The 25,659-nt window shown below is 47.0% G+C and overlaps 1 protein-coding gene across 8 annotated transcripts in view; it reads left to right on the top strand.

Annotated features, from left to right (window-relative positions):
- Positions 1 to 10,106, top strand: part of RASGRF1 (Ras protein specific guanine nucleotide releasing factor 1) — a 130,559-nt gene extending 120,453 nt beyond the window's left edge. For 4 of the 8 annotated variants that reach the window (XR_010109970.1, XR_010109969.1, XR_010109972.1 and 1 more), the window contains one exon: positions 8,775 to 8,843. Coding sequence is in view for 4 of the 8 variants with exons in the window: in XM_055098999.2 (XP_054954974.1) it covers positions 8,775 to 8,867 (93 nt within the window). In the remaining 4 variants the exon portion in view is untranslated. Of the gene's footprint in view, positions 1 to 8,774 lie in introns of all 8 variants that reach the window. The other 4 variants (XM_055098999.2, XM_003810717.5, XM_003810718.6 and 1 more) reach the window with 1 other exon arrangement.
- The last annotated feature ends 15,553 nt before the right edge of the window (positions 10,107 to 25,659 follow it).

Here is a 25,659-nt window from a genome sequence, read left to right as displayed (position 1 = left end):
GCTGCAGAGAGTAGCATCAGGCCTGCCAGAAACAGATGGAACTGGTGGGATCCTAAAAGGATCAGGGACTTTGTCCGTAGGACCATAGGAAGCCCTGAAAGGAGGTTATATAATTGGACTAGTTTGCATTTTTAAAAGATTTGCAAGGCCATGTAAGAGAATGGTTGGTCTGAAAAAAAAAAAAAAAAGTCTCAGCTAGCCAAAAAGAAAAAAAATTGTTTAATAAAAAAGAATGGTTGGCATGTTAGTCTCATTACATTATTCAAAGCCTGTACTGTAGGCCCCATTTTACAGATAAAATAACAGATTTGCTAACCCAGACTCTTGGGCTCCCAATCCTATGACTTTTCTTTACTTTTTCTTTTTTTTTTTTTTTTTTTTTTTGAGACAGAGTCTCACTCTGTCACCAGGCTGGACTGCAGTGGTACAATCTTGGCTCGCTGCAACCTCCACCTCCCGGGTTCAATCAATTCTTCTGTCTCAGCCTCCCGCATAGCTGGGATCAGGGACTTTGTCCTTAGGACCATGGGAAGCCCTGAAAGGAGGTTATGTAATTGGACTAGTTTGCATTTTTGAAAGATTGCAAGGCCATGTAAGAGAATGGCTGGTCTGGCACGCCACTATGCCCCAATAATTTTTGTATTTTTAGTAGAGACGGAGTTTCACCATATTGGTCAGGCTGGTCTCAGACTCCTGACCTCAGGTGATCCACTCACCTCAGCCTCCCAAAGTATTGAGATTACAGGCATGAACCACCACGCCCAGCCTCCAATCCTATGACCTTTCTTCCCTGCCCAGAGATACAGCATCTTAACCTCCTAGTGTGCAGTTCACAAAAACATCCAGCTCCAGACACACCCTCAAGCACACCGGAAAATCAAGCTTTTATTGTTTTTCCCTTCTAATGTCCTTTGTGATCAATGTGTTTTTTGAGAATGTGTCAATTTTTTGCCATATTCTGAGAACTCATGATCTGCTTTATAGCTGATAGCCGTATCGAAGGAGAAAAATCAGTGGACTAACTACAATTAGTTAAACTGGCCACTTTTGCTTTGCTTTCCATTCATTCTCTCACTCCACAAATATTCATTGAGCAAGTCTTACATGCCAAGCACTATAGTAGGCTCTTGGCTCAGCAGTGAACAAAACAGATAAACTCTTGGCCCTCACGAGCTTGTGTTCTAGAGGGAGATAGACTAAGAGGCAAAAAAATATAATATGACAGATGATTATTACAACCATGGAAGAAATGAAGCAGGGGAGAGGAATGGGAGGTTGGGAAAGGAATAGGGGGCCATAGAATCCTAGAATTTTCTTTTCTTTTCTTTTCTGTTTTTTAAGACAGAGTCTTACTCTGTCACCCAGGCTGGAGTGCAATGGCGCGATCTCAGCTCACTGCAACCTCTGCCTCCCGGGTTCAAGCAATTCTCCTGCCTCAGCCTCCTGAGTAGCTGGGACTACAGGTGTGAGCCACCATGCCCGGCTAATTTTTGTACGTTTAGTAGAGACGGGGTTTCACCACGTTGGTCAGGCTGGTCTCAAACTCCTGACCTCGTGATCCACCCGCCTCAGCCTCCCAAAGTGCTGGGATTACAGGCATGACCTAGGATTTTCAATGTTGGACAAAACAGAAATAAAGGGCATCATGAGCCACAACATCACCTATATTATGCATCAAAGTGTTTGAATCTAATCAGGAGGAACCAACAGACAATTTCAGAATATGGGACATTCTGTGAGACAGCTGCTCTGTAACTCAGTGGTGTGCTAGTAAATGTTAAACTGGTCTTGGGGGTAGAGGATTGAGTCTTGATGTGTAGCATTTGCTGTTGAAGAGAAAAATGATTGGAACACTTGTTAAAAATGGTAACATTGGAACATTTGTTTAAAATAGTAGGTTTATTCAAACCTGAGGCAATAGAGGCCAAGACTGTTTCTTGGGGGAGAGAGATTGAACTCAACTGCAAATACAACAGGGACAGGTGGGGATTTGTAGTCAATGGGCCAAGAAAGGGGGTCAGTGGATGGAAAATTACTAAGAGGAGATAGCAAGAGTAGGGGAATTCTTGCTAAACCGGCCTAACAGGTTTTTATTAAAGTCCGGCCAAAGACTTCAGATATCAGGGGTGGAGAATGAAGAATTTGAGCAGATATCAAGGTAGGGGGATTCTTGCTAAAGGCAAGCCAAATTTGAAGCCTAGGCATGAAGAGAGCTCAGAGGAGCCTGTTAGGTGATGCCAGCAGGGCCACTTTCAAACCACCACCTGGACATCACTGAAAGCAGAGTTGAGAACAGAGGCTAAAAATTGGCACATGCAGGCTGGCATGAGCCAGCTCCAACACACTACTGCGTATACTCTTCAAAAATATCAATGTCTTTTAGCAATAAAATATTTTCAATTAAAAATATATATATATTGGCTGGGAGTAGTGGCTCATGCCTGTAAATCCCAGCACTTCAGGAGACTGAGGCAGGAGGATCACTTGAGCCTAGGAGTTTGAAGTGAGCCTGGGCAACATAGGGAGATCAGAGATCCTATCTCTAGCAAAAATCATAATAATAATTAGCTGGGCATGGTGGTGCACGCCTGTAGTCACATCTACTCAGGAGTCTGAGGCAGGCGGATCACTTGAGCCCAGGAGTTCAAGGCTGTAGTAAGCTATAATTTCACCACTGCACACTAGCCTGGGCAACAGAGTGAGGCTTTGTGTCTAAAAATAAAACACACACACACACACACACACACACACACACACACATCAGTGTCATGAAAAATAAAAAAGACTAAAACACACAGGCTGGGCTCAGTGGTGAGCTTTTAATCCTAGCACTGTGAGAGGCAGAGGGAGGAGGCTACTTGAGTTCAGGAGTTCAAGATCAGCAACATAGTGAGACCCTGTCTCTATAATGAAAAAAAATTTTTTCAAAAAAAAATAATAAAATAAGACTAAATCATATGACATCTAAATGCAATGTGTGAATGTTGATTAGATCTGGGATTTTAAAAAACAGCTATAAAGATTATTTTATTCATTAAAACTTGAAGAAATTTGAATCTGGTCTGTACATCAGCTAATTTTATTTTATTGATATTAAATGTCCTAGATGTAATGATGTTACGGTTATGTAAGAGAATGTCTGTATTCTTAGGAGATGCATGGCTGAAGTATTCAGTGGGGGAAACACTACACTATTTACCTTCAAATGGTTCAGCCCTCAGAAAAAGGATTATACGTATATGTTGTATGCATAGTTTTTATATTTTTTAAATAAAAAGTTGGCTGGAAAACAGACAACAGTAAAAGCATTAACCATGGAAAAACAGATATAAATACTGGAAGAAATATGTAAAACAGGACTATCCACTAGAAATATAATGCAAGCTACATATGTAACTTTAAGTATCCTACAGGGTCACATTTTTTAACTTATTTTTATTTATTTATTTATTTTAGTTTTTTGAAACAGGATCTCACCCTGTCACCCAGGCTGGAGTGCTATGGTGTGATCTTGGCTCACTGTAGCCTCGACCTCATGAGGTTCCAGCGATCCTCCTACCTCACCCTCCTGAATAGCTGGGACTGCAGGTGTTCACCATTACACCCAACTAATTCTTTTATATTTTTTGTAGAAACAGGGTTTTGCCATGTTGTCCAGCCTGGTCTCGAACTCCTGGCCTCAAGTGATCTGCCTGCCTCGGCCTCCCAAAGTGCTGGGATTACAGGAATGAGCCACTGCACCTGGCCTGTTTTTTTGTTTGTTTGTTTGAGGCAGGGTCTCACTCTGTCACCCAGGCTCAAATGCAGTGACACAGTCATAGCTCACTGCAACCTCAACTTCCCCGGCTTAAGGTATGACCACACCCAGCTAATTTTTTATTTTTTTATAGAGACAGGGTCTGCCCATGTTGAACTCCTGCGCTCAAGTGATCCTGTCGTCTTGGCCTCCCAAAGAGCTGGGATTACAGGTTTGAGCCACCATTCCCAGCCTCATTTTTTTTAAAAGCAAAAAGAAATAGGTAAAATTAACTATAATAATATGTTTTATTTAATACAATATATCCAAATAATTGTCAGTTCAGCATGTAATCAATTTAAAAATTGACTGAGATATTTTACTTTATTTTATTCATACTAAACTTTCAAAAATCCAGTGTGTATTTTACACGTCACATCTTAATTCAGATGAGCCCTGTTTCAAGTGCTCAGTAGCTACACGTGGCTAATGGCTGCTGCACTGGATTTGGGGGGCTCTGTAAGAACTGAAAATGGCTATCTCTAGAGAGCCAGGCCTGGTGGCTGAGAAGGGGCAACAGAGGATTGCTGGTTTTCATTATGAACCGTTTAATGCTACTTGGCTTTTTTAATTACACAAAATAAGGTATAAATTAATTTTATATCTAAAATAAGATATAAATCAACTTTAAAATAAAAAGAAATAAAAATACAATTTAAAAATAAATAGTCCCGGGCCTGGCACGGTGGCTCTCAACTGTAATCCCAGCATTTTGGGAGGCCAAGGCAGGAGAATTGCTTGAGGCCAGAAGTTTGAGACCAGCCTAGGCAACAGAGTAAAGGCTCCCAACTCCACAAAAAAATAAAAAAAATAAAAACATTAGCCAGGCGTAGTGGCTCATGCCTGTAGTCCCAGCTACTCAGGAGGCTAAGGCAGAAAGATCACTTCAGCCCAAGAGGTTGAGGCTATAGTGAGCCATGATCGTGCCACTGCACTGCAGCCTGGGCAACAGAGTGGGATCCTGACTCTGTTTAAAAAAAAAAAAAATTTAAGTCCTCATGGTCTGGTAGGGAAACTTTGAGTTTTCGGGCATGGCTCTTAGAGGATAAACACATGGTGATTTTAATAACAAGCTCAAACATTGAATTCATCAGCTTAAAGCACTAAGGGAATCAGGCCTAAGCCACTGGGGGTTCAGAATGGCTCCCTGGCCAATTAACAGCAGCAAGCCAGAGCCTGCTCAGCATCTCTGGGACTCCTCCCTCTGCCTTATTCAACACCAACCAGCCTCCACCCAGCCCACTCTCACATCCTTCTCTCAGTTGACCAGGGAACACCTGGGTTCAAATCCCGGCGAAGCCACTCACCAACTGTGTTACCTTCTGCCTCAACTGTAACATGAGATTCTTTTATTTTATTTTTGAGACGGAGTTTCACTCTGTCACCCAGCCTGGAGTGCAGTGGCGCGATCTCGGCTCACTGCAACTTTTGCCTCCCAGGTTCAAGTGATTCTCCAGCCTCAGCCTCCCAAGTAGCTGTGATTACAGGTGCCTGCCACCACACCCGACTAATTTTTGTATTTTTAGTAGAGATGGGGTTTTACCACACTGGCCAGGCTAGTCTCAAACTCCTGACCTCAAGTGATCCACCTGCTTTGGCCTCCCAAAGTGCTGGGATTACAGACATAAGCCACTGCGCCTGGCTGGTCACATGAGATTCTTATACCAGTGTGGGATGGGTTGCTTTTGATGATTAAATATGACAACCTTTGTCAAAGGACTTTATAAAAAGCATTGCTGTCTGATGCAAGAACTCATGCATACATGAGGAACGGTTGGTTTCTGGTCTCCGTGAATGAGTGCAGGGATTTTGAGGGCCTGTTGAGGGGGTCTAATGTGGCTAAAGAGGGGGGTTGTTGGCAACTGCAGGGCTAGAGCCCCTGCTTTGGGGGCAAGAACCTCCGGGAAAGAGCAGAGGGATTTAAAGGCAGTGGGTCTCCAGTGTCCGTGTGCATCTGAATCACGCTCACCAAAAAGAGTGAGTTGTACTGTATGTACCTTTTTTTAAGTAAAATGATACTCAATCCTTGACAAGCCTACTCTGCTGACAGTGTTGGCCGTTGTAGTAAGAAACCCATGATCCTTCTCCTAGGGATTTATGCTTTTAATACTTAGTTGAGGCAAAAGGCTATATTCTAGAAGATCTTCATTGCAACATTTATTTTATATATAAAATATCAAAAACCTGAAAACGGCCGGGCGCAGTGGCTCATGCTCGTAATCACAGCACTTTGGGAGGCCGAGGAGGGTGGATCACCTGAGGTCAGGAGTTCTCAACCAGCCTGGCCAACATGGTGAAACCTAATAGTATAAATGAAAGCATACCAAGTGCTATCCATTCCATAGGTACAACTATGGAAAAGTACTTTTGTATTTTAAGAACTAGACGATCACACAAAAAAATGAAAACAGTTATTTTAGAGTGGTGAGATTACGGGCTTCTGTTTTTCTCCAAAAATGTATTTTATATTGTCATGTCCTTTATTCTACAATAAAAAATATTAAGATAAAAGTATCAACATAACTCAGCAGTATTTAAGGGTCTGTGTTTGTGTGTTCATCCAGCCTGGGAACCACAGAGTTGCCATGTGGATCACACAGGGCTCATCCAGAAGGCACGGTGCTCACACTGGGCCCTGGAAAGTCTCAGAAGTTACCAAGAAAATTTCAGGGTTTTCTTCCATCTCCTGCTTTTGTCTCCTTAAACTTTGATGTGCAATACAAATAAATATTACTGGCCAGGGCCAGTGGCTCATGCCTGTGATCCCAGCTCTTTGGGAGGCCGAGGCAGGCGGATCACCTGAGGTCAGAAGTTCGAGACCAGCCTGGCCAACATGGTGAAACCCTGTCTCTACTAATAATACAAAAATTAGCCAGGCATGGTGACGCATGCCTGTAATCCCAGCTACTCGGGAGGCTGAGGCAGAAGAATCGCTTGAACTCGGGAGGCGGAGGTTGCAGTGAGCCAAGATGGCGCCACTGTACTCCAGCCTGGGTGACAAGAGTGAAACTCCCCCTCAAAAAAATAAATAAATAAATAAATATTACTGCTCCTCAGACTTCTTTCATTAACAGCTTTGCAATGGTGCTATATGCTGCCAGTCTTCCTCGAAAGTACAATGTCTTAGGAAAATTAGCCTGACTTAGCCAAGTCAGGTCAAGAGTTCAACACCAGCCTGGCCAACATGACAAAACCCCGTCTCTACTAAAATTGATCCTGCACATGCTCACTATGGAGGAAACTAATCAGTTTCCTGATCCCCAGGGGGCTTGGGAGGTAGAGATTCATGCATTCTAGAAAGGACTGTTCACATGACACTACTATCTAGGTATAAAAGACTGTTTCACATGGTCATAAAATCGCCATGTCTTTATCAGTGGGTGTAGGTTAAACCAGACTGTGATATCTAAAGTCATCTTCCTAGAAGTGCTGGGAATGAGCTGCTAATCAGACATAGTAATCACTTTATCTGTGACTATTAATCAGCATAGCAGACAGCCGGCTCCAACCTTTATAGCAGCAGAGTCAATTAGCCAAGACAAAAGCAGCAGACTTTATTTTTCTCAAGCAGCTACCAAAAGATTCCCAAACATATAATAAGAAAATTTGGCCAGGCACGGTGGCTTGCACCTGTAATCCCAGCACTTCAGGAGGCCAAGGCAGGTGGATCACTTGAGGCCAGGAATTCAAGACCAGCCTGGCCAACATGGCAAAACCCTGTCTCTACTGAAAATACAAAAATTAGCCAGGCATGGTGGCACATGCCTGGGATCCCAACTACTCAGGAGGCTGAGACAGGACAATCGCTTGAACCCGGGAGGCAGAGGTTGCAGTGAGCCCAGATTGCACCACTGCACTCCAGACTGGGCGACAGAGCAAGATGCTGTCTCAAAAAAAAAAAAGAAAATTTTTTTCTTTCTGCTCTGGATTTATGTAGCGGGGGAAAATGTGCCTTTAGTTCCAAACAACTGACAAGTAAATAAGTCTTGGAAAGCTACTTTTTGGAGCAGGGGGCTGCCTGTGAGGTTAGAGCTCAGATCTCTCATTGCACATTTAATGCGCAGGCATTCAGCAAAATGCTTCAGAGCAGGAGTGGGGTGGGGAGAGAGGAGAAGACAGGATAACCTAACTCATGTGAGTGCATCTTTCTGATTTTCCACTCTTAAGATTTCTCCCCAGGGTGAGAAAAAGGGAGGCTCTTCTCTCACACAGCCTCCATTTCCACTTGCCTCTCTTGGAGTGAATCTCTCACAGTACCGTGTAATCCTAGTGTTTTAATACATTTTGTCCCAACATTTTATTATAAAACTTTTTATTTTATTTTATTTTATTTTATTTTAAGACAAGGTCTGTACCCAAGCTGGGGTACAGTGGTGTGAACACAGCTCACTGCTGCCTTGACCTCCTGGGCTCAAGTGATCCTGCTGCCTCAGCCTCACATGTAACTGGAACCACAGGTGCACACCACAATACCCAGCTACTTTTTTGATTTTTTGTAGAAACAGGGTCTCACTTTGTTGCCCAAGCTGGTTTCAAACTCCTGGGCTCAAGCGATCCTCCTGCCTCAGCATCCCAAAGTGCTGGGATTAGAGGCATGAGCCACCACGCCCAGCCTTATGAAACTTTTCAAATATACAGAAACACTGACAGAATTGTGACAGACAGATCAAACATACAGAAACACTGGCAGAATTGTGAACACATATATCTGCCACCTAGTTTCTACAATTGACTTTTTTTTACTTTTGTACCAGCCTTAATATTATGACAATATTAAATAATAATCCTAAGACAATACTTACGTCGACTACTTAAAACTTATGTCAAGATGGAACACTACTGAATGCATTTTTGCCTCATATGCCCACCTGACTCTCCCCAGTAAGAGGCTTGGGCCCTAGGAGATAAAGTGCATCCACAATCAGTACTAGGGAGGTCCCACAACCCTCCCATTCCCTTTTCTCTTTTCTTTTCTCAGGTAACGCAATATTTACTGGACCAATCTTTTGTAATGGATGAAGAAAGCCTCTACGAGTCTTCTCTCCGAATAGAACCAAAACTCCCCACCTGAAGCTGTGCCCAGCCCAGACCCAGCTGCTCCCGGGGACATGTGCTAGATGATACTGTACATATTCGTTTGGTTTCACTGGATTTTCTTCTTCAGTATGTGCTTCTCCAAGAATACAAATCGTCCTTGTTCTTAGATTCCTGTAGAACCGGAATATGAATTTCTGCACCGTTTCAGACTTCGCCCACCCATCCCTCCCCTCGTCTCCTGCAGTGCCTGTTTCTTTTAAACAGCTGTACTCTTGGTCCCTCTTCCCTAGACTCCTCACTCTTCTCAGAGGGGAAACAGCACCCTTGCATACAAGAATCTTAGACTCCAGTCCTGCTTCCGTCCCTCCCCAGCCCAGGCTCCTGGGTTGAGGTGGCCACCCAGGCATCCTCCCAGCATGTTCCATGTAGTTGTTATAACTGGGTGGGGGGTGGGGGGCGGCGGGAGGGGGAAACCATACCCTGAAGTCCAGTCATTGACAAATCTTCCCGCGGATGGTGATGTCAATTTCCAAAGCAGCTTCTCCAGCCAAAATCGCAGGTCTCAAAACTCCCCATGTGTCTCCCAGTAACCTGGACGGAAGGGAGTCCTCTCTGCTCAGAACCACACCCCTCGTACCAATGCTGCCATCTCGTTCAGGCCCCACGTCGCTCCTTGCTCTAGGATTAACACCAGATAGCATGAATAGCAGTCTCAATACAACTGGATGAGGCCCTAGACTTCCCGAGGAAATGGAGTCACAAACACCAAGCCACGTCGACTCTTGCCGACCACTGGCCCAGCATCCACTGAAAAGTCGGGAACACAAAAATGTCACTTTTCCTCTTTAAGCTGCCTAACGGTCACTACAAGCTTACATTGAGATGCTCTAAGTCTGTATACCTTGTGATAATTAGTACCACACTGTAGAATTAGGAAATCAATAACCAAGTGTTTTTATTGCATATACTGTAGTCCTGTCTAAATGCCTTCTAGCAGGAATATAGTAATGTAGTGCTTATTCTGTGAATATTACCATGTATTTTTTACACTGTACAGTATAGAAAACACAGGTTAACTCCGAAGTGGCAGGCATGCTCCACTACAACAGACAGACAACTTTTGCTGTAAGCAATACCTAGTGGTATGAGAATTCTATTTCAAGTCCTAAAATATTTCAACTTACAGCTTGTTTGGAAAAAAATTTCCATTTTTGTAAAAATATATGTTTCCTGATTACCTCTTGCTAATAAATCTATTCTATCTCAGGGTGAACAGCGAGTTTTGATGGGTTTCATTCGTTCAGTCAAGGAATATTTGATGAGCACTTGCTCCTTACCCAGCCCAGCCTGGGACCGGAGATCCAGAGTGTCAAGGACACCGTACCTGCTTTTTAGGCACCAACAGTTTGGTGGGGAAGACTGTTTCAGTTGCCTATTGCACCAAGAACAAGCCACTCCAAAACATAATGGCTTAAAACCATTTTTGTTACCTTTCACAGTTCTATGGGTTGACTGGGTCCAGCTGTCAGTTCTTATTTGGAGTCTCTCATGAAGTTTCAGTCACTCAGCAACTGGGACTGGAGTCATCTGAAGGCTCAACTGGACCAGGTGGTGCTCTAGTTGGTGCACCAAGATGGCGCTGTCACATGGCTGGATGTTGATGTCTGCTGGGCTGCACTGGGGCTGTTCATGGGAGCATCCACACGTGGCCTCTCTGTGTGGCTTGGGCTCCTCACAGTCCGGAAGCTGGGTTCCAAGAGCGACTGTTCCAGCAGCCTCAGGCAGAAGCTGCAAGGCTGCCCAGATGCCATCCTGCCCAGATGCGTCCTCACTGTCACCCAGGAAGGGAAGCCCCGGAACACCACCCTCAGTCACAGGCATGGGGCCCACTGCAAGGCACAACCCACTCCAGAGCTCCCAAGGCCGCCTCCCCTGGGACCTGCAGCCAGCTGGCTCCATAACTGCTTTTCCGTTTCCTCCAGGCATTTTCATCCTAGCCCTACTTTGTGCTGGGATCTGAGGGGGATAGCAAGCGGAGAAAGAAGGGATCTAGAGGGAGAAGATTCTAGATCCTTCTTTTGACTGCCAGCTGGTTTTGATTGCCAGCTTTACCTGCTTCATGAGCTCAGCCAAGTCACTTAACCTCTCAGAGCTTCACTGTTCTCATCTGAAAAATGGGGATGAAAATGGTATCTCATTACAGAGTAGAATTAAATGAATTATTATAATTAATGGTATTAAGTACTATTAAACAGTTAATGGTAGAGAAGGAAGAGTGTGTTTTGAGGTGCCAATGAAGTAGTATAAGACAAGCTGCTTTGTTAAGCAAGACATCAGCTGTTACTCCCGGCACCAAAAGCCGTCCTGGGGTTCCATGGGTCAGTGGCCTTGATACCAAAACAAACTTGGGCCCACCTGCCCGGCACAGCAAAGCCAAGCACTGACATTGGGATTGCAGCGAGAGAAAGTGAGGCATTTATTGCAAGGGCACCAAGCAAGATGAATCACGCCGCTCATGCTTAACACCTGAACTTAAGTCTTTACCCTACCTGATGGCTTACAGGTAAGAGTTTTTAAAGTTGGGATGGCAGGGGTTACAGGCAAGGTCATAAATCAACCACAGAGGCTACACATTGGTTGATGTATAAAGGCGGGACATCTTCAGGGGGGTGCCGTGCACCGGTCATAGGTGGACTCAAAGATTTTCTGGGCCAGGCTCAGTGGCTCACACCTGTAATGCCAGCATTTTGGGAGGCTGAGGCGGGAGGATTGCCTGAGCTCAGGAGTTCGAGGCCAGCCTGGGAAACATAGTGAAACCCCGTCTCTACTAAAAATACAAAAAATTGGCCAGGCACAGTGGCTCATGCCTGTAATCCCAGCACTTTGGGAGGCCGAGGTGGGCAGATCACAAGGTCAGGAGATCGAAACCATCCTGGCCAACATGGTGAAACTCCATCTCTACTAAAAATACAAAAAAATTAGTTGGATGTGGTGGCAGGCGCCTGTAATCCCAGCTACTCGGGAGGCTGAGGCAGGAGAATCACTTGAACCCAGAAGGCAGAGATTGCAGTGAGCCAAGATCGCACCACTGCCCTCCAGCCTGGTGACAGAGTGAGACTCCATCTCAAAAAAAAAAAAAAAAATTAGCTGGGCATGGTGTTGCACACCTGTAATCCCAGCTGCTGGGGAGGCTGAGGCACAAGAATTGCTTGAACCTGGGAGGCAGAGGTTGCAGTGAGCCGAGATAGCATAACTGTCCTCCAGCCTGGGCGACAGTGCGAGACTCTGTCTCAAAATAAATAAATAAATAATAATAAATAAAATTTTTAAAGATTTTCTGATTTGTAATTGGTTAAGGAAGAGAAGCTTTGTCTAAAAATTTGGAATCAGCAGAAAAAAATGTTAGCTCTGGCTTGTGGGCATGACCTCCCACAGGCCCCTCAGGAAGAAATTTAGAACAAAACTGCAGTCAGAGTTCAGTTCTATGTTCTAGCGGGTCCATTTGGTGGGGTCCCTTCCTCTTCACCGAAGGTGAAAAGCACAGTTGGGCGGCTTGGCCTTCCAGCCTCAGCAGGGAGGCTTCTGCCTCTGTCCCTACAAGCAGACACTGGGGCAATGGATGCATCAGATTGGAAGTCAAGCATTTCTTCATTTATTCAAAATAGGAAGGCAGCGTGGTGGAGTGATTACAAATTCTAGGGCAGGCCGGGCGTGGTGGCACACACCTGTGATGCCAGCCGAGGCAGGCGGATCACTTGAGGTCAGGAGTTCAAGACCAGACTGGCCAACATTGTCAAACCCTGTCTCTACTAAAAATACAAAAATTAGCTGGGCATTGTGACGTGCCTGTAATCCCAGCTACTCTGGAAGCTGAGGCAGGAGAATCGCTTGAACCCCAGAGGTGGAGGTTGCAGTGAGCCAGGATCGCACCACTGCACTCCAGCCTAGGCGACAGAGCGAGACTGTCTCAAAACAAAAACAAGCTCTAGAGCAGCGATTACCAACTGGGTGATTTTACTCCTCGCCTCAGAGTCTGGAGACATTTTTGGTGGTCACAGTTGGGGAGGCCAGGTGATAGATCTACTAGGTAGAGACCGGAGATGCTGCTAAATAGCCTACAATGCACAGGACAGCCCCCACCACAAAGAACTATCCAGCCCAAAATGTCAATCATGCCGAGGTTGAGAATCCCTGCTCTAGAGCCAGACTGCTCAGGTTCAAATCCCGGCTTCACTGCTTATTAGCCATACGACCTTAGGCAAGTTACGAGACCACTCTATGCCTCAGTTTTCCCACCTGTGCAATGGAGACAAGCATAGTACCTGCCTTGCAAAGTTGTTGTATTAAATGAGCTGCTACAGATGAGGTGATCAGCACATGGCAAGTGCTTGAGAACCATCAGCTGTTGTTCATTCATGAACTATTTCTAGAGCACTTACTTTGTATCAGGCCCCATTCCAGGCATTGCTGACTTAATGAACAAAGCAAACAAGATCCCTGCCCACACAAGGCCTATGATCTAGTGGGCGGTGGAGAGTGAGCAATTTTTTAAAATACCCAAGGAGGCTGGGCACGGTGGCTCATGCCTGTAATCCCAGCACTTTGGGAGGCCAGAGGTGGGTGGATCACCTGAGGTCGGGAGTTTGAGACCAGCCTGATCAATATGGAGAAACCCCATCTCTACTAAAAATACAAAATTAGCTGGGCATGGTGGCATGTGCCTGTAATCCCAGCTACTCAGGAGGCTGAGGCAGGAGAATCACTTGAACCCAGGAGGTGGGGGTTGCAGTGAGCCGAGATCACACCATTGCACTCCAGCCTGGGCAACAAGGGCAAAACTCCATCTCAAAAAAAAATTAAATAAATAAATAAATAAAATGAAATACCCAAGGTAGGGCGATAAAGACCACGAGGACAACCATCGGGGGAACACTGAGGCTGGGACATCTAGCCTGAAACTTGGATAATGCAAAGCCAGACACCTATTGTTAAGGAAGCTGTGAGGTCATCACTCACTCACTCACCTTGAAAGGATTCCTCTTATAGGCCTGCTGGGCACCCCCCAGGGATGGAAATAAAGGAAAATCTTGAGTTCCTTCAAGGGAAATTCCAGGCACCTAGCTCTCCCTGAGAAGCAAATGAGAAACTTGATAAGCAAGAAGGTAACAGTAGCCTGAAACAATAGCCAAGGAAGTTAGAGTGTTGGGATGTTCCCTATGGAAACCAAAGATAACCTCTTAATATATGTTATTTTTCAGAAACCCAGATGACCCTGGCACATAGACCTCAGGTAAGGGGGAACCGGGACTAACCGCTGTCCCCTACTCTTTGCTCTTCCTGAGGGGCCTGGAGGAGGACATGCCCACGAGCCAGAGCTAACATTCTTTTCTGCTGATCCCAAATGTTTAGACAGAGCTTCTCTTCCTTAACCAATTACAAATCAGAAAATCTTTGAATCCACCTATGACCCATGCCCCCCTCCCCAAGATGTCTAGACTTTTTGGGTCCAACCAAATATATAGCCTCCATGTTTTGGAGGTTTGTTGGTGGTGTTTTTTTGTTTGTTTTTGTTTTTGTTTTTGTTTTTGAGACAGTCTCACTCTGTCACCCAGGCTGGAATGCAGTGGCGCGATCTCGCTCACTGCAAGCTCCGCCTCCTGGGTTCATGCCATTCTCCTGCCTCAGCCTCCAGACTAGCTGGGACTACAGGTGCCCACCACCACGCCTGGCTAATTTTTTGTATTTTTAGTAGAGACAGGGTTTCACTGTGTTAGCCGGGATGGTCTCGATCTCCTGACCTCATGATCCACCCGCCTTGGCCTCCCAAAGTGCTAGGATTACAAGCGTGAGCCACCGCGCCCAGCCTGTTGGTGTTGTTGTTGTTGGTGGTGGTGGTGGTGGTGTTTATTTGAGACAGGGTCTCACTCTGTTGCCCAGGCTGGTGTGCAGTGGCATGATCATAGCTCATTGCAGCCTCAACCTGCTAGGCTCAGGTGATCCTTTTGCCTCCGCCTCCCAAGTAGGTAGGCCCACAGGTGTGTGCCACCTTGCCCAGCCTGCCTCCATGTATTGATTTATGACATTGCCTGTAACTTCTGCCTCTCCACCTTTAAAAGCCCTTGCTGTAAGCCATGAGGGAATTCAGTCTTAAGTATGAGCTGCCCAATTCCCCTTGCTGGGTGCCCTGCAATCATTGCCTCCCTTTCTCTCACTGCAATCCCAATGCCAGTGCTTGGCTTTGCTGTACCAGGTGGGCAGACCCAAGTTCTGTTTGGTAACAACCTGCTGCAGATGGTCAGTGTTCTGATCCGGCGGGAGGCACTGGGCAATTCTCAGGGGCTTTCTCAGGACCTACACTAGGATGAGGCAAGAGAAGCACCCACCCAGGCATAACATTTAAGGGGCCGCCAAAAAAAAAAAAAAAAAGTATTATTATTGGAATGAATAACATTTTACGGCAATATTTTAAAAAGTCAAAATTTACAATAAAATCCACAATGACCAAAATACCAAAATCATCAGAGACAGGATCAATATTTCTGGTGTTCTTCTTTTGCCTCACGCTTCAAAATGGCAGACACTGGGCTTCTTGGCCCTTGGTCAATGAATCATAAAATACTTCTAGTGTCACGAAAGGAAATAGCACTCCAGGCTCTAGGCTAGTTCCTGGGGAGAGAGGCAGCGGATTTGGTTAGCTTCTCTGTTTACTGGCAGATGTATGTGGTTGGTTGGATTTTTAGGGTCTCCCCTCCCAACTCTGTGAGGGAGTTTTTTAAAGTCAGCACAAAAGAAAGTTTGTACCTGGCCTATTAGCATTCTTTGGTGTAAGTGGGTTTCACAATGGCAGATGGTGTCACCTGTTGATGTATGACTGTCCCTCAGCAGGCTTCATGCACTTGCCTGGTGTTTAATGATTACAGTCTCTTTCCCAAGAGTGGCCCTGTGGAGGCTTCCCTGGCTGCCAGGCCAATAACAAGCTGAAGAGGCAGGTTGTTATTGTCAGGGGAGTATGAAGGTGCCACCCAGAACCACCCAGCCTTCAAGTATTCACGAAGCGCCTGTGTGTGCATACCTAGGTAACAAGCATCTAACCAGCTCCTGACCTCCCCGAGCCCATGACCCAGCTGAAGAGTGGAAAACCACAAGTCAAATAACATGTGTCTAGCTCCCAGCCCACACATCGCTCCAGACTCCAGATCCTTATAGCCAACCACCTAGACGCCGTCTCGATTTGGGGGCCCTGTTTCCACCTCCAATTCACCTGGACCAAACTGACCTCATTTTCTCCATCATATTTCAGTTCCTTCAACCCCCAACTCAGTTGTGCCGGCCAGAACCAAAGTTAATAATAAATGTCAGAGCAAGGGTCTCCTGTCAGGTTCACCTTCCCTTCCCACTTCCCTGCCTTCGTCACAGCTGTTCCCTCCACCCTGAGCACCATTTTTGCTCTGTCTTTTCTGCCTTTCCAAATCCCATCCTTCTTCAAATGTCCTTCCCTCCAGGAAGCCTTTCCTGATTTTCTCCCAGCCAAGGGCTTCATCTGTACCCATCTCAGGTCAATAGGCTCTATCTGATGGCACAGACCCATGTCACTTCCCTCACACGAGATTCTACATGGGCCAGGGAAGTCTGACTTGGCTGTTGTCTCATGCAGCAACCTGATCCATGTCTGACCCATGGGAGATGCTCAGGCATCAGGTCTGATTCAAAGTGGGGCTCCACGAAAAAGGAGATAAAGTGGACTTCACCCAAATTATAACTTCTGTGCATCAAAGGACATCATTAAGAAAATGAAAGGACAACCTATAGAAGGGCAGAAAATATTTGCAAATCAAGTATCTCACAATGGTTTAGTATTCAGAATACACAGAGAACACCTATAACTCAACAACAAAAACCAGACAACCCAATTAAAAATCAATTAGCCAGGCGTGGTGGTGGGCACCTATAATCCCAGATACTTGGGGTGCTGAGGCAGAAGAATCGCTTGAACCCAGGAGGCGGATGTTTCAGTGAGCCAAGATCGGGCCATTGCACTCCAGCCTGGGCAATAGAGCAAAAACTTCATCTAAAAAAAAAAAATAGACAAAAGATTCAAATAGATATTTCTCCAGAGAAAATGCACAAATGGCCAACAAGCACATGAAAAGATGTTCAATACCACTGGTCATTAGGGAAATACATATCAAAACCACAATGAGATACCACTTCATGCCCACTGGAAGAGTTATGATCTAAAAAAAAATGGAAAATAATAAGTGTCAGTGAGAATATGGAAAAATAAGAACCCTCATACATTGCTGATGGAAATGTTAAATGGTTAGGCTGCTGTGAAAAAATAGTCTGGCAGTTTCTCAAAAAATAAAGAGAGTCACCATATGACCCAGCAATTCCACTCCTAGGTTTATATCCAAGAGAAACAAAAATGTGTCTACACAGAAACTGGTACACAAATGTTCATAGCAGCATTATTCATAATAGCCAAAAGGTGAAAACAGGCCAAATGTCCATCAACAGATGAGTGGATTTTAAAAATGTAGTATAGGCCAGGTGCGGGGTGGCTCACACCTGCAATCCTAGCACTTTGGGAGGCTGAGACTGAGGATGAATTGCTTGAGCTCAGGAGTTCCAGACCAGCCTGGGCAACATAGTGAAACCTTGTCTCTACAAAAAAAAATACAAAAATTAGCTGGGCATGGTGGGGAGTGCCTGTGGTCCCAGCTACTCAGGAGAGTAAGGTGGGAGGATCGCCTGAGCCTGGGAGATGGAGGATTCAGTGAGCTATGATCACACCAACGCACTCCAGCCTGGGCAACAGAGGGAGACTCTGTCTCAAAACCCTGTCTCAAAAACAAAAACAGGTCCCGTCGCTACTAAAAATACAAAAATTAGCTGGACGTGGTGGCATGCACCTGTAATCCCAGCTACTCAGGGTGGCTGACACAGGAGAATCACTTGAACCCGGAGGCAGAGGTTGCAGTGAGCCAAGACTGCACCACTGCACTCTAGCCTGGGTGACAGAGCGGGACTCCATCTCAAAACACACACACACATACACAAACACACACACAAAACGTAGTATAGCCATACATTAAAATATTACTCAGCTTTAAAAAGAAATAAGTACTAACGCATGCTATAACTTGGAAGAACCTAGAAAACATTACGCTGAGAGAAGAGAGACACAAAAGGTCTCTTATCATATGATTCCTCTTACATGAAGTGTCCGGAATAGGCAAATCCATAGAGACAGAAAGCCGAGTAGTGGGTGCCAGGGGAATGGGGTCGGGAGAGGGGAATGAGGAATAATTACTTCATGGGTATGGGGTGTTCTTTGCAGGTGATGAAAAAGTTTGGAAACTAGAGAGAGGTGATAGTTGCACAACATTATAAATGCACTAAACACCACTGAATTATACACTTCAAAATGGCCTATTTCATGTTATGTGAATTTTGCCTCAACAAAACAAGAGGAAAACTGGCTGTAACTGCACATTCACAAAGCACTTCAGATGTGATCAGGAGATTATGTAGATTAATGGGATAACTGAATTGCATACCTTAAAATGGCTGGGTATATGATATATGAATTTCCCTTTAATTTTTTAAAAGTTAAAAAAAAAGAAAGAAAGAAAAAGGGATTGGCAAGGCAGAGCTTCTCAGAGGAAGGGTCTTAAACTTGTTCTTGAAGGAATAGAAGCAGCCCAGGGTTTCTGGAGAGAAGAGGGGCTGGGGTGACCCAGATAAGGTAGACTGTAAGTGATGGGTTGAGCTGCAATGGGGTGAGGAGTCCAGGGAGAGAGGGACCCCTGGGGGCGGCAGGGAGGTAGAGGCAGGTGGCGGGTGGGTGAGCCTGGGGATGGGGCTGGGTGGGTGGCTGGTCCCGGAAGTGTGCAGAGGCACCACAATAGGGCTTGGTGCTGAAATCTTGCAGGCTCAGTTCCTACCTGGCCTGATTCCATTTTCATTCAGTCAAGCCCTTATCAGCCCTTGTTTGCTTGTTTACTATGCAATTATTACCCAAATCAGACCAAGTGACTCATGACCCAGAAATAGTCAAGGCCCTTCTCATTGCCAGGAAGGGGAGTTAGGAATGTTCTGCTCACGTCGGGCAGGTCCAAGCAAACTTGCAATCCTCTCTGGTCACTGCCTCTTCTGGGTCTCTCCATGGCCCCAACTGTGCCTTTCTATTTCTTTGTTCCCTCTAAACCTTGCACCCACCTGCAAACACCATCCACCCATTTTTGCTTCTCTCGAGAGACTTCTCAAGGCACCCACAAGCCTAATCAGGAGGTGAGCACAGCACCTCCAAATGTCTTTATTCCAGGACCCGAAGCCCTTCAAACATCACCTTCAGTGCCACAAGCCTTTTACCATCTGACTCAGAATAAACAGTAACAACCACTGCTACTGCTACTGCTACCATTTGTGTTGTGCCTGCAGAGAGCCAGGCTCTGTGTTTGAGCACTAACACATGAGTGTGTTCCATTTCACTGAAGACACAGGAAACCAGGGGAGTGATTTTCAAAATATTTAACCACCAGTGTGGCGTGGGCACTGAACCACTCAGACTCACAGCCAAACTGGTACAAACTGGCTAAAGATCAGTCAGCTGCAGGAAACCCTGAAAAGTCATAAAGGATTAAACGTGAGTGTGTGGTGCAAATTATTAATTCAGGAGTTCAGGAAGAGGAAGTTTCCGTAGAGGAAAAATTCAACTGGGGTGAAATTTGGAATGGGTTGGGGAGGGTGTGGCTAAGAAAGAGGAGAGGTGGGCAGAAGAATTGGGATGGGGCTGTGTCCAGGACAGGAAGTAGACCTGTGAACTGATGCTGAGTGCAGTGGTGGTGGGCATTACAAGCAGGATAAGGATAAATCACAGAGGGTCCTAAGTGCAAAGCAAAGGAGTATAGGCTGTGAAAATTTGTGAACAAAGAGAGACTGAAGGAGGCCCTGGAGAAGAAACAACTGGAGGCTGTAACTGTGGGATTCAGAACTCTTGCCTCTGAACTCCAACTTCCCCTAGAGGTAGGAATTATGCCAACTAAGCTGGGATAAGTTCACACTGCACGGGAGTTTGCAGCTTGCAGAAAAGTCCAGAAATGAGTACTCTATTACAGGGCCAGGACTAGGGTGAGAGCAGTGAGGCATACTACTGAGGTGCAAAATGTCAGGGAGTGCCCAAAAATGCAGTAATCAAGATAAATAATACTTGAATGCAATATGTTTTAAAATGAAAAGTTAATGCAAAAAACACATGGTGAGCAAAATGTCACGTTTTAAAAATAAATATGGGATCAGGCAGTCGCTCACGCCTGCAATCCCAGCACTCTGGGAGGCCGAGGTGGGCAGATCACCTGAGGTCAGGAGTTTGAGAACAGCCTGGCCAACATGGTGAAACCCCATCTCTACTAAAAATACAAAAATTAGCCAGGCGTGGTGGCGGGTGCCTGTAATCCCAGCTACTCAGGAGGCTGAGACGAGAGAATTGCTTGAACCTGGGAGGCAGAGGTTGCAGTGAGCCGAGATAGCACCATTGTACTACAGCCTGGGCAACAAGAGTGAAACTCTGTCTCGAAAATAAATAAATAAATAATTGACCTTTGGACTTACACAGCATAACCTCGCTGCTTCACCCTGATCCTGGCTGTGATGAAACACCAGCTTCTGGACTTTTCTGCAGGTCTCCACACTTTTCTTGGCTGTGGGTGCAGCATCTCCAGGGTTTGGCCAAAGAGGTGGTGTTCTCCATGTTCTCTGACTTTCCAGGGGACAAACGGTGCCTTCTCATTCAGTCAATGGACATTTTTCAGGCTGGAATTCTCTGACCCACAGCCAAGGGAAGTAATCAAGGTGGCTAGGCAGGATGTCTCCTGGCCAACAGAACTAACAAGAGTTCAAATTCACATTACAAGGCAACTGAAGCTGCTTTGGTGGCTGAACCTCCTTGATGCAGACTTACACCCCTACTGTATTCGTTACCTTTTCCACTCTACAAACTTTGGTCACTCATCCCTGCATCCATTCATCCCTCCTTCCACCCATCCATCCAACAATACAGCTGTTGGTCCATCTTGCCATGGACAGAGCCGTCTATCCAGCCATCCCTTCTTCTATTCATTCATCCACACATGCATCCAAACACATAGCCAGGCACCCAACCACTGAGCCAATCCCCTACCGACCTACCATATAAAATCAGCCTGTGGATGTGGAAGGAGTCCCACCTCTTACCAGCAGGCCTACTTAACTTCTCCAAGTCTCAATCTCTTCATCTGAAAATTGAGTATGTGTATGCTCATAAGGGCCTTCACAGGGTTGTTATGAGCAGTAAATAACAAAACCCATGTGAATGGTGGCTATTATATTACCATGGTAAGAAAATGAATGTGGCAAAAGGCCCAGCTTGTCTGCTACAATGTTGGCTCTAACAGGTGATCTGGAAAACCAGTCAAACCTGTAGTTAACAGTTGTGGGGGGTGGGGGAAGGGGGGTGATAAAGTTGTGTTATCCTTTTTGTTATCCCCAGATTCAGCTTAAGGAAAAGAATAAATGGATGTGGGGCAGGTAACAATGACTAGAACATTCATGCAGGAGGCATTCTGCATGCAGGCAGTGACTGCAGATTCCAGGACCTGTGGTTAGTGGACTCCTATTGATGTTTCTGGGAACTCTAGACCTGGAAGTTCAGGTAGGTAGGCAAGCCTCAGGACTCATTGTCATCACTTGTTCCCATGGGGCAAATGCTTTAGTGGAGAACTCTGGACTCAGGTAGCCAGGGGTTCTTACTTACTTGTGTGGCCTTAGACAATGTACGTAAGTGCCTCAATTACCCCATCCATACAATGGGGATTAAGAAGTGAAGATTCTGCTGATACGGTGGCTCAGGCCTATAATCCTAGCACTTTGGGAGGCCGAGGCAGGTGGGTTGCCGGAGCTCAGGAGTTTGAGACCCGCCTGGGCACCATGGAGAAACCCTGTCTCCACTAAGATACAAAAAATTAGCTGGGCGTGGTGGTGGGCACCTGTAATCCCAGCCACTTAGGAGGCTGAAGCAGGAGAATTGCTTGAACTGAGGAGGCGGAGGTTGCAGTGAGCCGAGATCGTGCCATTGCACTCCAGCCTGGGCGACAGAGCGAGACTCTGTCTCCAAAAAAACTAACCAAATAAAAATAAAATAAAAGGTGAAGAGTCACAAAGTTTATTTGTGTGAGGCACTTGGAGCAGGGTCCAACACATCCCCACAAGAGGTCATGACTCTGACCATGGATAGGCCTGTTCTTTGCCCTTGGCCTCCCAGCCCCCATATGCACCAGACCTTCAGACCAATGAGGCACCTGCCAGTTTGGGTGTTTCATCTGGTGTATTGGTTTCTTCCTATTGTTGTGTTCTAATTACCACAAACTTAGAGGCTTATAATAGCACAAACGTATTCTATGGAAATTCTGTAAGTCAGAAGTCCATGTGGACTTGGTTGGTTCCCTGGAGGGTCTGGGGGAGAATCTGCTTCCAAGCTCATTCAGAGAGCTGGCAGAATGCAGTTCCATGCTGGTGAAGGGCTGAGGTCCTGGTTTCCTTGCCGGCTGTCACTACGGTTATTTCCAGCTTCTATAGGTTGCCTGTGTACCTTGGCTTTGGCCCTCTTCAAAGCCAGCAGTGGCAGATAGAGTCCTTCTCATGATTCAACGCTCTCTGACCCCACCTGCCTCATCCCCACTCTGACTTCTCCGACCTCTCCTTCTGCCCCCTCTCTCCGACTCTTCTCCTATGCTCTTCTGCTTCTAAAGGCCCACATGATTCCACAGGGCCCCTCGGATAACCCAAGATAATCCTATTTAAAGTCAGCTGATTCAAACATTGATTCCATCCGCAAAGTCCTCCATGGCAGTCGCTAGATTGTGCTTGAGTGAATAGGAAGCTTTCGAGTTCTGCCTACCAGCCCTGTCCAGCCAAGACTGTGCCAGCAGCTGCAGTCCTCAGCCTCATTTCTGTAGAGGTGCAGAGGACTGGAACCACGGAGAAGCCCTCCAGCCAGCTGGAGCCAGAGGGTCAGACAAACTCACCATGAAAGTGTGTGCAGGTAGCAAAGGATAAAAAGCACACAACGGAGCATCAGAAAAGCCCATGCATGGGGGGAGTCTCTATTCTGGTGCCATGCTCAGGGCCAGGTATTTTACCTATAACTATATTTAAACTGCATGACCGTATCTAACTACCCTGGAAAGCAGGGACACTTGCTCCATTTTACAGATGAGGAAACTGAGGCTGGTGGGGGGGAGGCGGGGGGGAACCATTTGCTTAGGTCACACAGTGAATCTGTAGTAGGGCTAGAACCAAACATTGGTCTCCAATTAACCAGGTCAGTGCCCTCCACATCTCAGCACCCAGGGGCCCTGGCCTGCTGGAACCATCCACAAAGGAGGGTCACCAGGGACCTAGCTCAGGAGGCAGCTCTGGGGCCTGAGGTCTAGTATGCAGAGCTTTCAATTCTGACATCCTCCAAGTGGCTGGGATGGGCAGAGGGGTGAAAAATTCCAGGTACACATGAAGGGCAGGACATCTGCCTAGAAGGACACCTTTATCCTAAGGCCAGCGACTCCTGTTCCAAATAGTAACCGAGCAGGGTCTTTTCTGAGACATATGCCTCAAAGCACAGAGAGACCGGTCACACCCAGAGAGGGGCATCCAGACAGAGATGGAGTCACAACCTAAGGAAGATCTGCTTTATCTGAAAAAAGGTGCCTGCTGGAGCTCACCCTGGTTCCATGGAGATTCCATGTCCACATGCCACACTGGCCGCAGGAGAGGAGAGAGACTGTTGGGGAGGCTCTTTAAATGCAGATTTCTGAGCCCTACCCAGACCCAGTAGGTCATATTCCAGGAAAGAAGTCCAGGAATCTGCTTCCCCAGGTGCCTGAGACACAGAGTCTGGGCTAGAACATCAGGGGATGTAACACCAGTCGGAGGGAGGCCACGAGAGAGCTCAGATCTGGCTCTACTCACAGGTTGGAAAGATGCATTTTTAAAAAGAGAGGGCAGGGCACAGAGGCTCACATCTCTAATCCTAGCACTCTGGGAGGCTGAGGCAGGAGGATCACTTGAGCCCAGGAGTTTGAGACCCCATCTCTACTAAAAATACAAAAAAACTAGCTGGGCGTGATGGTACGAGCCTGTGGTCCCAGCTACTCAAAAGGCTGATGTGGGAGGATCTCCTGAGCCTGGGAGGCCAAGGCTGCAGCGAACTGTGATGATGCCACTGAACTCCAACCTGGGTGGCAAGAGAGCCAGGCCCTGTCTCAAAATAAATAAATAAAAATTTAAAATTGAGGAGACAGAGAAAGAGCAAGCCCAGAGCAGAGAGCACTGCAGTAGGTCAAGGCTGGGTTCAGACACTCTCTGCGCACAGACTGGGAAAGTTACCATCTACTCTTGGGGCCTCAGTTTCCTCATCTGTAAAATGGGGGGTCAACAACATGCCACTTTGCAAGGTGATGATGTAAGTGAAGAACAGGGCATCACTGGGCATTCGAGGCTACGGCACAGGCTGGTCTGAATCACCCTCTCCTCACCCAAAGCAGTTGACAGCACCGGCCTCTTCAGCCTGGAATGCACGTTCTTCTGTCTGTCTCACACCCAGACCCTTACATACCATCTTCTTTAGCTTTGCAAACTACAGAGAATGGCCCTACAGCTCTTAATGTAGCTTCCTCAGCAGAAAGACTAAAATGTCTATTGAGGGGGCAAAACAATTCACAAGGAGGTCGTCTAGCTTCTTCAGTTGTAAGTCCACTCCAAGCAAAAGGGAAGCCAGGGAAATGTGATTAACCAGGGCAGGGAGACGTGGGGAGTGTGGGGGAAAGTCTGAGGTGGAGACACACAGGGACATGGGGGGTATGAGGTGGGGACACGCAGGGAGATGGGGGTGCAAGGTGGAGACATGCAGGGACATGAGGAGGTGTGAGGTGGGGACAGGCAGGAAGATGGGAGGTGCAAGGCGGGGACAGGCAGGGACATAGGGGTGTGAGGTGGGGAAATGCAGGAAGATGGGGGGATGTGAGGTGGGGACTGGCAGGGATATGGGGGTGTGAGGTGGAGGCAGGCAGAGACATGGGGGTGTAAGGTGGCGACACGCAGGGACATGGGGCGTGAGGTGGGGATAGGCAGGGATATGGGGGTGTGAGGTGGAGGCAGTCAGAGACATGGGGGTGTGAGGTGGGGACAGGCAGGGACATAGGGGTGTGGTGGGGATAGGCAGGGAGATGGGGGGTGCGAGGTGGGGACAGGCAGGGACATAAGGCTGTGAGGTGGAGACAGGCAGGGACATGGGGGGTGTGAGGTGGGGACAGGCAGGGAGATGGGGGGTGCGAGGTGGGGACAAGCAGGGACATGGGGAGTGCGAGGTGGGGACAGGCAGGGACGTGGGGCGTGCGAGGTGGGGACAGGCAGGGACATAAGGGTGTGAGGTGGAGACAGGCAGGGACATGGGGAGTCTGAGGTGGGGACAGGCAGGGAGATGGGGGGTGTGAGTTGGGGACAGGCAGGGAGATGGGGGGTGCGAGGTGGGGACAAGCAGGGACACAAGGGTTTGAGGTGGGGACAGGCAGGGACATGGGGGTGCGAGGTGGGGACAGGCAGGGACATGGGGGTGGGAGGTGGGGACAGGCAGGGACATAGGGGGTGGGAGGTGGGCACATTCAGGGAGATGGGGGTGTGAGGTGGAGACAGGCAGGGACATAGGGGGAGCGAGGTGGGGACAGGCAGGGAGATGGAGGGTGCAAGGTGAAGACAGGCAGGGACATGGTGTGAGGTGGGGACAGGAAGGGACA

The sequence above is a fragment of the Pan paniscus genome, chromosome 16 (assembly GCF_029289425.2).
Source record: "Pan paniscus chromosome 16, NHGRI_mPanPan1-v2.0_pri, whole genome shotgun sequence".
In the NCBI taxonomy this organism is placed as follows: domain Eukaryota; kingdom Metazoa; phylum Chordata; class Mammalia; order Primates; family Hominidae; genus Pan; species Pan paniscus.
The sequence above is the reverse complement of the archived record's forward strand: the minus strand, read 5'-3'. Positions and strand labels throughout refer to the sequence as shown.